Genomic DNA, 13,185 nt, shown 5'->3' on the forward strand with positions numbered 1-13,185 from the left:
GCAGGTCCCATTGGAGGAAAATGACATTAGCTGTTATTCTTAAGTGCATTTTGCACCACACATCCCTCAAAGGTTCAAGGAAAGAGTTGTAAGTTGCTGCATTCAACTATTCTCACAATACAGAAAGTAAAAATGCACCATTTTACTCCAATGGCAAACTGAAAATACCTCTCATGATGGTGCCTCCTGCATCTTTTCTGGTGTCTTTATGATTCATATCCAGCATTAAAAGCCACTGCTGGCATTAAAGCACACTAGTCACAAATCTTTTCTTAGGTTTCTACAAAGTTCATTAACGCAGCAACATAATGAGAGAGTCTGTATTTTGAACCATGATACCTACCATTTAAACAAGAATTTAATGCATCATTTCTTCCAAACCAAAACAGCAGGCTGCATGTCAAATGCCAGTCAGAATCCTCCTGACACAACACTGAGCATTTCCAATGAGGAAGACACTTAAACATATATTTGCTGGATCAAGAAGAGAATGTCAGTAATCCTATAGGAAATACTGCACTTTAAGCAGCTTCTAACAACTCTGTTGTTCAAAGACCACAGCAAAACTGCTTAACATTTTGAAAATATCCATTTACTTAGAATATATATATTTTACACTTTATATATCAAGGGCAGTCAAGTCTAAATGAGAAAAATGTCTTGGTCTTCATTAAAGGTCTTTTGCTCAGGTCTGAAGAAGAGATTGGGCATTTTTTTTTCTGGAAGCATATTTATTACAAATGTTCACAGAAGCTTGCTTTTTCACGTGAGTTTTGCTTGGTGTGACCTGGATATTTTCTGTGACAAGTCCTTTTGAAATTTAAAGCATCTTCATGAAGTTTTCTATTGCTTCTTCTGTCTTCTGTAGTTCTGTTTCACTTTGCTTCAGCTAAAAAAATGAAAATTAGAGAATTACAACTCAAACAGAATACATTTATTTAATATTCTAGATGAGGATAATGTTTAATATGTTATGCCAGATTGTGGCTGGTAGTGGGGTGCCCTGAATGTACTTCTAGAAACTTAAAAGGAGTGGTGGTTGTGTACGTTACAACCATCTTGTATGCTTGTAGCTCTTTCACCTTCTGTATTCCACATTTCATTCATTAACGACAGTCCAGGTCCATGTGTACAAGTTAAGGGTGAAAGGTGTGAAAACATTTAAATGTACAACTTGTCAACCAGGAATTTTAGACAATGGTAAAGGCAAGATGTTACATAGCCTGTTTCTAGTGTATACCATAGAGTTATAAGGATGCCCACAACATAAATTATGAAAATATATGCAAAAAAAAAATGCTAAGAAGGCACTTACCTTGACTTCAGATTTATATATGGCAACTTGACCAACAACACAATGTCTTAACACCTCCTGCCGCTAGAGGGAACTCTTGCTAATGCTAACCCCTTCATATGAGGAGGCTGTTTGTGACTGCCAGAGCAACAGGGAAGGGAATGTCCTTGGTGGGACAGCGCTCATTGATATGCGCCCTAAGGGGAGGCATGGTCCAAAAAGGGGAGTTGTCCTCAAATGCTATCAATGAATGTTGGGGCTAGGGAAAACCAAATGCTCATGGCCTTAAAAAAAAAAAAAAAAAACACCACCACCCTGGAGAGAGGCACATACAAGTAGAGCTCCCAAGATGCCCTCAAGATCCATGTACCAGAGTAACTCTAGGAGGCAGAAGGACGGCTGGTAGATCTGGCGTAGACATGGGGCACTGGGGGCAGAGTCAGTACAAATGAGGTTCAAAAGGATAAAAAAAATCCATAGGAGGCGTAACTCAACATTTGCAATCTCTGTTATTATTAGAAAACATACACAAACAGGTTCTTCTTCCTAAAAGGTCTTAAGTGACAGAAATGCAGGCTAGTACACCGAATCAGTCTCTTGTTCCTCAGAGGTTGGGGGGCTGGGATTTGTGGAATGAAACTGAACATAAGAAGGTGGAATGCTGGTCTCAGCCTTAGAACACAATAAATTGCTGGTTAACAGCTTACAGCTAATCCTCTTTGCTAACTGTGCGCGCGCACGTACGTGTGTGTGTGTGTGTGTGTGTGTGTGTGTGTGTGTATGCACGTTTTAATACACCTATAAATCAAGAAGGGATGATGAGTTGTTAAATAAGAGGAGGAACCTTCCACGGAAGGAATGCACTCACGCCTAGGGCCAATTTAGAGTGTCCAATCCACCTACAGCATGTCTTTGGGATGTGGGAGAAAATCCACGTGACCACAGGGAGGACATGCAGACTCCACACAGAAGGCACCAGAGCCGAGGATCGAACCGGAAAACCTCTTGCTGTGAGGTGGCAACACTAACCGCTGCACCACCGCAGCTGCCATGGCTTAGCAATATTAATAAATATTAGGAGTCTGGGTAGGAAGAAGGGAGATGCAGATAAGGATGAAAAAGGGGAGAGCTTGTATCACATGAACATGGGCCAGAAACAAGAGGAACTGGGAACAGGTTGGCACTTGCCTTTTCAGACAAAGTTCAGGACTGACAGAGAAAGGAAAGTCAGTCTTGGCAGTATTTTTGTGAGCTATCTTTGAACATTGGTAGGTATTAGTTTTTAACTTTATGGCATAGATAAGAAAGAGATGTTATTTCAAATTTTAGTGGCTATTTTAAGTTCATATTCAGCTTTAAGCTTCCTAATGGCTCCTTTAGTCTCTCTACTAGTTTGCTTTCATGTACTCTTAAGGTAAGAAGAATGAGAAATCTTATAAACAATTTATTTACCATGAGAAACAAGTTATATGGGTATTGGACTGTAAGAGTGGTTTTCAAATGTATTATGTTTGGGGAAGAGGGACTGCCTCATCAATGCAATTATTTAAGTTTAAGTGGAAGTAGAAGGCAGAGGCTTTAGCTACGGAATCAATCACAGGAGGATTACAGCAGAATTTATTTAGCTCATCAAGTAAGTGAAGGTGGTTTGTTGTTGAGACGTACTTAAACACAGAGGTATTTGCAGAGATATTACCACTAGTTTTAAATAAAAACGTATCTGGTTTATTGTCTAATTTAAGGAAGATGATACATATGAAAGTGTTCAAGAAGTGGCCATATTTGTGAGGCTAACATCAAGGGTACTGGAGCCCCTAGAAGGGTGGTTAACATGTACATGACAGCATTTATAATGTCAACTGGCATACCCACTGCTTTCAGTGTAAGTCAGTTTAATGGTGGATAGATGAAATCCCCCCAGATGAAAGGTATTGGATTTAATGGGGATTTTGGCTAAGATGTTAAGAAAGCTATCTTGCTCAGAAGGGGGCAAACAGTGTGTTCTATAATTAGTTATCAAGTTGCAATTAATCTTGTTTAGGATGATTTGGGCAAGTAGGAGTTCAAAGTTGGTGTCCCAAGGAATCTATGATAAGGTGATGATACTCTTGGCAAACATGAGTACTTCCCTCACAATTGTCATCAAGTCTGAAGACATGATAGACACTAAATAGGAAACAGAGTGACTGGGGTGACTGGAATTTTTTTTAGTCTGACTAAATGAATGAGTGTATCAACAGCTTATTGTTGCTGAAATGAAGGAATTTCATTACAAGTAGGAAAAAATAAATGTTTTCTGCTCACAGTAAGATGAGATCACGGTGCTAACAGCACTGGATTAGTGGATCAGTATTCCAAAGCACGTGGCTTCTTCACTATCACAGCTAAAAAGAATATCCTCAATGACATACAGGACTTAGAAGAAGAAAGTGGTTTCTGAGATATGTGGGATACAGTTTCAACACTCACTGCCTTTGATGAATTAGTTTTGACAAACATTATTGACAGAAGGTCAATGGGATTTGTCTGACAAATCCCAGTGATGTCTGTTGTATACTACAGTTGTTGTTTGTCTTTTCACCTTTTCCCAGTTAGGGGTCGCCACAGCAGAACTCCGGTCCGCTAATAACTAGCAGTCGATTTTTATGGTGCCGAGTTGCCAGCCCAACCTTCAGCGAAGGCACGCCCATTCACGCATGTCTTTCGGAGGTCACTCTACCGCGGGGAGGACATGCAGACTCCACACAGAAGGCACTCCAGCCGAGAATCGAACAGGAGAACCTCTTGCTGTAAGGTAACAACGCTATCGCTGTTGTAAATGAGACTATTTCCACTGTATTTCTCAATGCAAAATTACCTGAACATCTCCACCAGTGAAAAATGGAAGTTTGGTCCTTTAAATAGTAAATGATATTCTTCATTGTGGAACATCCTATCCAAGGGAACCCGCAAGATTTTTTGCAGGGGGATGCAAACACAGAGCCCCCTCCCCTACTCAGCCCCACCCCCAAGCAGCTATTCCAGTGTCCAGTTACTTAGCTATTTCTCCCCAGTTGCCATAAACACTGTTCAAAACTCTCAGCGTGAATAATGTTTTCTACTTTACTTCTACAATGATTATAGATATTTGGATTTCATTTAAAACTTTTATTTCAAATTTTATACCACAAACACTGACAGACATTTGTTAAACAAAGTAATAGTCTCTTACAATGAAAAGAGACTTAGCATTAAAACTTCTCTGCCTTTGAAACTCACATTCACTGAAACAGCACTGAAACCCACATTCAAAGAAAATGCAAATGGCCAGTGGCAAATTAAGTTTACCTATGGGCCGTTTTCAAATCATAGACCCCTTGCACACTTTTTTAGGGCCACAAAAAAGTTATCTGATTAATCTTCCTGATTGTATTAAATTATAATATATGAAAATTAAATTATATCCCTTGTATAACACAGCACCACATTAGAGTGGGTTTGAAATTTATAGTTTTGAACATTTTTCCATTAACCAATGAAACAAAACATAATGACAAAACTGCCCAATTCAGAATATTTCAACTATAAAATGCTACTCCACAACTGTCACTACAATCCACCACTATCAGTCAATATGCACAATCAAAATGTGTGGACACAGTATGAGAAATGAAATGTAGAGATTTAGACGCCATAATTTCACTGTACAGCCCTTCAATGTGAGGATTTTTTTTAAGTGCATGCCTTTCAATCACTATTACCCTTATTCTGAGGTATGAAGATCTTGAATTTAGGTAGTAACATCAGTCACTTCTAATAGGGGAGTCTTCAGGGAGGATGCAGCGAGTATTCAGTTCACTTTTGGAAAACATTTAGGAGAACTGAAAATAAACTGCTAGTGAATATTCATAGAAGAGTTACAGAATGAAAAATGTAGTAGATCAACTGTCATATGAAGACAGGATACAGAGGATGTGAACATTTACTAGGGAGACAGAAGAAAGTAGACTTATGAGCACACAGTACAGTGGGTGCATGACTGAGACAGCTACAGTCTGTGAGGAAGACTAGATAGAAGAGGTCAGTGGTAGCTGGATGGGAAACATTTTTAATGGATATCAGAAAGTACTGTTTCACAGAAATAGTGACAAGTCAGAACAACATGTCTGTGGAAGAGATCATGGCACTCAGAAAAACAGCTGGCTTTAATTTAGCATGGGGCTAATGAAATAAAAGTGGGAGTTAAGACAAGGAAAGGACAACTGCAAGTGAGATACTAAGTAGTTTTTCTTCCCTTCTGTCAGCATAATTGCATTTCTGTGTGAAACTGATTGTTGCATGTAATTGAGAGATAACATAAAAATACTACAGTGAAATTCTGCACTAAAGAATTGAAGGGCTAGAAGGAAAATGCTGCACCTGCATTACACAAACATATATGTATGGGCAGAAAGACTGATATACAAAGATATATCATAAATACACACCCCACATTATTAACCAATGATCAATGCAATCTATAATGAAGTCCCAATAACCTGGAACAAACTATCCAGGAACATGCAGCAAAGTTATGACAACAGTACGCAGAAGCCACACACCTAATCAATTAATTAGTTTAAGTGATGCAATGCAATACTTACTAATTATACACACAATGAAAGAATTACACATGGGTACATAAAAAAAAAAACAACAAACTTCTTCCAAAGCAGAGGACTTTAATGGTTACCAATAAAGTCCTCTGCTTTGGAAGAAGTTCGTTGTTTTTTTGCGGTTCCTAGTTTGTTTTATCGGTCGGTGTGAGTTATACGTGGGTGCCTAAATGCTATGCAATGAGCGACAGAGAAATCAATAAATGGAAACTCAAGGGAAGTTTTAAAACAGAAGTAATGATGAGTACAAAGAAGCATAACACTGTTGGGTTCAACACTTGCCTGCAGATTGTGACCATGGCTTTCCCACAGAATTCCATATCTCTTACAAATCTCCTAACACCAATTTCTATAGCCTGCATAAATCTGCAATGCATGGCCGTCATCTGCTGCAAAATAAACTACACAAATCCTGCCCAGGATGAAAGAAAAGGAAACTTTTACTTGCTGATAAACACACAACAGAATGTCATCTTGTATTTAAAATTTTGCGCACCGGCAGAAAGGAATACCAGACTGCTTGTGCGACAATGCATGGAGTGACAGGTGTGTGAGACTGGAACGTTCTTAAAAAAAGAACGCCCGTAAAAACAAAAACAATATATATTTTTTAAATTAAAAAAGCTAATGTGACAGACTCTCAGCAAGCAAGTCAAAATCTAGGAGAGTGCATGTGCACCCCCTTGCACCTGCCTGCAGGTGCCCATGATCCTATCCTATATCAAAAGGAGTCCCCATACCTCTCAACGTCTCACCTCAAGAAATCTGGACAAAGCCAGAAATAATGAGGTGACAAAACCCAAAAATATGGACAAGTGGCAGAATATCAAGTCTTGAAGAATTATGTATTTTTTGAAAGATATGAAGTTTGAAATTCAAATATCTTTCATTATTTATCATTGCTTAATAACTTCAAACTTCAATAATTTGACAGAAAACCACACATTTTATGAGGAACAGACCAAAAACAGGAGGCAAAAACCTGGACAGTTGAGAGGTAATAGGAGTCCTTTCTCATTAACCACTGTGCTCCTGGAACAGTTACTTTTTGCCAGTCTGTGAAATTCTTTGTACTGACACAAACACTTCTGCAGTTATAAATGATGGTATTAATTCACGCAGTTACAGCAACATCTGACTGCCACAGTACTTTCATGCACTGCAGTGCAATAAGAGTATTCTTTATATATATATATATATATATATATATATATATATATATATATATATCATATATATAGGTTCACTTTACAATTCTGAAATATCGAATTTCAGAATCTTGAGATCATAAAGCCAAAAACTTCAAATCCCAAAACCCCAGAAGCGCGAATTTCAAAATAGTGACTCCTCCACTAACCATACACCACACACACCTTCCCCCCACACACAAACACACAAAACTACACTACATACAAGCAGGTGGGGAAAGCCCCTCTACACCCCCTACTTAAATATACCAACTCCAAGGTTGCACTACACAGATAAACACAGGAAAACACCACCATACAAGCTACATTCTCCTCACGCACACACATCACAGTAACAAAACACACTAACACACACACTAAAGCCCCTATCCAAAACCCTTAAACATAAATACTTACCTGAACTTCCAGCTATCCATTCACACAGGGCACTACCAGAAGCACTACTTCAACATCTCCATACTTCGGGATTTTGAAATTCACTCTTCTGGGGTTTCAGAGTTTTGAACTTTGCGCATTATAATCTCGGGATTCTGAAATTCGATATTTCAGAATTTCAGGATTATAAAGTGTTCCTATATATATATATATATATATATATATATATATATATATATATATATATATATATATATATATATATATATATCTGTATGTGAAGGTTTGAAACTCTAAAACAAAAATAAACCACATGAAAATAACAACTTACCTGTATGTTTATGCAGGGGGGCAAGCCCCCCTGCATCCCCCACACCCCTTGCTACTCAAATATACCAACTCCAACGTCACACTACACTGAGGAAACTTGCAAATCCTGGGTTCCGCACTATACGGCGATCCCAATACTAAGTGTTTGGAGTTTCAAAACTTCGGCAATCTGATAGGGAGTTTATATATATATATATATATATATATATATATATATATATATATATATATATATATATATCTACACACACACACACGTACATAGAAGCAAACGTTCTCCTTTCTACCCACAAATAATTCCATATGGTGTAGTGTTACAGTATTTTTATTATCTATGGATTTCCCTTAATTTTAATACAACCTCCTACTTTTCAAGATAAAAATCTGGATAACATTCAATCAGTAACACCAATGCCTGTCTGACAGTCATCTCAGGCAATGCAGTGTAGTGTATTTATTTACCCTTCTGAAGAATTAAAATTTCCTGTATCAATAGAAGCCCCCATTTCAAACAGATAATGGTGCAAATTCACTTAACAGCAAAATCTAACTTCTCCAGTGTTCTCAAGCAGTTTAGTTCTAATACACACACACACACACACACACACACACACACACACACACACACACACACACACACACACACACACACACACACACACTTTTTGCAATGCAAATTCCCTTTTCTACTCGTACATAAATTCCTCAGGGTAGAATGATGATCTAAGCAAAAGCAATGTAGGTCTGCCACACTGTTTTCAGCCACTGCATTATGATTTATGTACTGCCTTTGGAAACTTTACATGAGAACAAGTCCTCCTGCTTAGTCAAAAAGTGCAAGTTCATACTCAGCTTTGAGTTTCCCAAGGGTTCCTTTAAACTCTATTAGTTTGCTTATTTGTGCTTTTACAGTAAGAATGAGCCATCTAATAAGTATTATACAATGACCATTAACATTTGAAAACGAGCACACTGATCTGACTGGTCAGCCCAACCAGCATGCCAACTGTGAGACTGGTCAGCCCAACCAGCATGCCAACTGTAAATAGAGCATATATCAATGGAAAAAAGTCCAGTTGCCCAGACTTTCTTCCAGTCATATATGCTACGGTAAATTCTACTTTATTTTTTCTTTTCTTTTTTTAAATAAACTTTCAAAAACCAGAGACTTCAAATGAACGAGACAGATGCGACAGAGAAAAATACAAGGATAAACAGGTACAATATGCAAAACTAAAGAAAGGTACCCAATTATCTTTTCTCCGTCCTGTCTCTCCTGTACACTGAAAGCCTCCTGATTTCATTTTTTCTAATTAAAAACAAAACAAAAAAGACAATGTAGATCTTCCTTTCTCTGTTGCTTCTTTTACCAACACTGATGCACTGCCTAAGCCTGGGAATGCAAGCCCCAATATACATGTGCAGTACATCAAGGTATCCCCAAGATACTGGGGAAAAACATGGAAGAGGAGCATGCCACAGTTATATAAAGAGTTTATTTAAGAAAAGTAACTAACTTTCTTCTTAAATAATGTCGTTGTATGATCGCATTAACCCACGTCTGGCTGAGGGTAATGCTCATTTACCCACACTCAGATGTGGGTTATTGCTATATTAATTTCTTTCTCACGTTAAATTTACACAGTTTATTCTATTGTCTCCTAAGGCTGAAAGAAAAATCATGCCTCCATTCCTAACACTCAGCTGTATTGGTGAAAGACTGGTCAACCTCCCCTCACTGAAAGAAATATGGGCGAATCATAGGTGGAGGAATTTATTCTCTTGTTTCAGAACTACTGCCTTCTCAAAAAGGCAAAATGCAAACTTCTTGTCGTCTTTTTCCAGCTGCATTTTTTTTCAATAAATGAATAACTTCATTCATACACAACAGCAATGGCCAAGTACCACTACCCAAAGGAAGAATTCCCAGCCCCTTAAAAGGAGCAGACTAAGTGACTGCACCCAGTATTACAAAATTCATCTTGGCTGTGAGACTGCTGCCTAACCAAGGAGCACAGATCCTTAAACACTGAGATCAGCCAGGTGTAAAATTCTAATTTCATTGCTTTGGAGATGCAGTAACAGATGATGGACTAGCAAATCATAGTCTGTATCTTTGTTTTTACAGCACGTTATTTCATTTTCTTTATTAATTTAAATAATTTCTATACTAACAAAATAGTTATACCCAAGATGTTCTGAGGGCAGCAAAGTGTTTCAAAGCTGTGCTTTTTATACTTTTAGAATAAAATAAAATAAAAAAAATGCTGCAAAACTGAGTTACTTTTTAAATGCAGCTCTAGCAGGCTAAATCACTTCTCTGTAATATTACTCTAAAAGCAATTTTAAACAACAATGGTTAAATCTAATACACTGCAGTGATTCTCCCTTTAACCCCAAGGGAGGACTGCCCATCTTAACTGACTGCCCATCTTCACTGTCATATTAAAAGTTATATGGCTCATTTCCATACACTGTAAAGCAGCATAAAAGGGAAACCCTTTTTAAGAAAAAGCTTTGGCAGTGTTTTGCTAGAATTTAATTGAGAAGGACTGAAAAAGTACAGTTTTGTACCTACCATAAATGTAGATGTTCGAAGATCCACATTGCTGCAGTCCTTACATATGGGTAGTCCGCTGTCCTCGAATACCAAAGTATTAGGCTGACGTCGGTCAAGGCGCTTAAAACTGACATCAGGACGTCAGGGTACAAAAGCGCATGACCGACGTCATTTCCTCAGTCTTTTCTTGCCCCAGATGTCAGAAGGCCCTAAAAAGAAAGACCAAAGCCAAAAAACAGCAAAAACCAACCAACCACCCCTGCACTAACCATATTTACAATATTTACAACCCAGACCACACAACCACCTCTAACTACAGAGGGGAAGGAGGAGTAAATTGGACTGCAGCAATGTGGATCTTGAACATCTACATTTATGGTAGGTACAAAACTGTACTATGTTCTTCATCTCACATTGCTGCAGTCCTTACATATGGGTAGAATCCCAAAGCAGAGGTAAGGGAGGATGGCAAAACTATAAAGCATTAGGAGCTGCCAAAATGCCCTGCAAAATTGCAGTGGCAAAACCAGCCCTAGACTTAGAGTAAAGTGGAAGGTGGTAATGCTTAGAGAAAGTATGCACTGAACTCCAAGTAGCTGCCTCCAAAATATCTTTAGTAGCCACCCCTTAAAAAGCTGTAGAAGTGGCAGTAGCCCTAGTGGAATGAGGCCTAATCCCAGCTGGAATCTCCTTACCATGATGGGAATAACAGAAAGCAATACAAAAACCAATCCACTTAGAAATAGTTTGTTTTGAAACAGGTTTGCCCTGAGAACCCAAAGCAAAAGAAACAAACAACTGCTGAGACTGCCTGAACCCTTTAGTTCTGCTCAAATAATATCGCAACTGTCTGTGTATATCCAAAGTGTGCAAAATCCTTTCCCCTTTATTTTGGGGTTTGCATAAAAGTAGGCAAATGAATAGTTTGGTTTAAAGCCACACTAGAAACCACTTTAGGCATAAAAGAAGGGTTAGTACGCAAAGACACCCTATCCTTGTGGAAAATTAAGAAAGGCTCAACCGCCATAAGGGCCTGTAATTCAGAAACCCTAGAGGTAATGGCCAACAAAAAGCAGTCTTCCATGATAAATATTTCAACTCTGCAGATGCTGCAGGCTCAAAAGGTTGTAGAGTGAGTTTCTCCAACACAAAATTGAGATCCCAAGCAGGAGTAGGAGCTCTACGTGGGGGTCTTATATTCTTTGCCCCTCTAAGAAATTGCTTAAACAAAGGCTGAGAAAATAATGGTGGGTCACAGTCATAGTGAGCAGAAATTGCTGCAGCATGAACCTTTATAGAGGAGAAGGACAAACCTTTGTCCAATAACTCAGTAAGGTATTGAAGCACAACACTTAAATTAGGCTTAGAAACATCAAAGTCCTTTGCTGTACTCCAAAATAAAAATCTCCTCCATTTATCTGCGTAAACTTTCCTTGTACTAGGCCTTCTGGCCTCCAAAATAACATTCAAAACTTGTTGTGGAAGCGGAGACCCTCCAGGGTTTAAAACAGAATATGCCAGGCTGTTAGATGTAGAGAGTGAAGTTTGACATTGAGTAAATGACTGTTCTCCTGAGACAGCAGGTGAGGAATCGAAGGCAAAGGCCATGGAGGCTCCCGTACCAGACTTCTCAGTAATGGGTACCAGTGCTGTCGAGGCCAATCTATTAAAATCATGTTTGGCTTGTCCTGTCTGACCTTCAGGAGTACCTTTGGGAGGAGAGGCAGAGGTGGAAAGGCATACACATGAAGATTGCTCCAATTGAATGAGAGAGCATCCACTTTCCAAGCTGTGGGATGAAACCTTTGTGCAAAACTTTGGCAGCTGGTAATTTAGTGGAGAAGCGAACAGATCTATGTCTGGAGTTCCCCATAACACTGTCAATTTCTGAAATACATGAGGATCCAATTTCCACTTGTGGGGATCCATAATTTGTCTGCTCAACACATCTGCTAAGGAGTTCTGTGCTCCTGGCAGAAACCTTGCCTGAAGATTTAGCTGTAAACTGAGAGCAGTCTCCCACAAAATCATTGCCTGTCTGCATAGAGGATATGAATGTTCCCCTTGCTTGTTGATGTACCACATGACAGTTGTGTTGTCTGTTAGAATCAACACCTGCCCTAGAAGAAGTAAATCCTTGAAAGCTATCAATGCAAATTGGACTGCTAACATCTCCTTCAAGTTGATATGTAGATGTTGAAGTCTGGCAGGCCACGTGTCTTGTACCCATTTTCCATTTAGATGAGCTCCCCAAGCTTTGTCTGGGGCATCTGTCGTTAGAATCTGACTCGCCTCGGGCCGGGTCACAGAGAGTCCCTTGTTTAGGTGACATTCCTGAGCCCACCACAAAAATTCCTTTTGAATGCAAGGTATTATCTGAATGACAGTGTCCATATCTTGGCAGTGCTGTGTCCATACATTTTTGAGATACCATTGTAGCTTCCTCATATGCAGTTTGGCATTGGGAAGTACCAGAATACAAGATGCCATGAACCCCAAGGCTTGAAGGACTGTCCTTGCAGTCAGCCTGGACTGACGAGACAATTGGTGGAAGTAAAGAGAAAGATTCTTTTGTTTGTCCGGGGTCAAAAAGGCCATCTGGGATGCTGTATTCAGTCTCACATCCAGAAAGCACATGTCTTGAGAGGGTACTAGACTGGACTTTATTTCGTTCACAGAATACCCCAGGCATCTTAACACTGCCATCACATACTGTAAATGATGAAGAAGTTCGTCCTTTCCTTGGGCCAGAATCAGGCAATCGTCCAAATAAGGATAGATTTG

The 13,185-nt window shown here is 39.0% G+C and overlaps 1 protein-coding gene across 2 annotated transcripts in view; it reads right to left on the reverse strand.

Moving 5' to 3' along the window:
- Window positions 1–574: 574 nt before the first annotated feature.
- The window catches only part of VARS1 (valyl-tRNA synthetase 1), a 623,655-nt gene continuing 611,044 nt past the window's right edge, over window positions 575–13,185 (reverse strand). For both annotated transcript variants that reach the window (XM_044083285.1, XM_044083286.1), the window contains one exon: window positions 575–889. In XM_044083285.1, the coding sequence (XP_043939220.1) occupies window positions 821–889 (69 nt within the window). In that variant the 3' untranslated portion in view covers window positions 575–820. The remainder of the gene's footprint in view (window positions 890–13,185) is intronic.

Source organism: Protopterus annectens, chromosome 9.part0 (assembly GCF_019279795.1).
Source record: "Protopterus annectens isolate FY-2018-M chromosome 9.part0, PAN1.0, whole genome shotgun sequence".
Taxonomy (NCBI): domain Eukaryota; kingdom Metazoa; phylum Chordata; order Ceratodontiformes; family Protopteridae; genus Protopterus; species Protopterus annectens.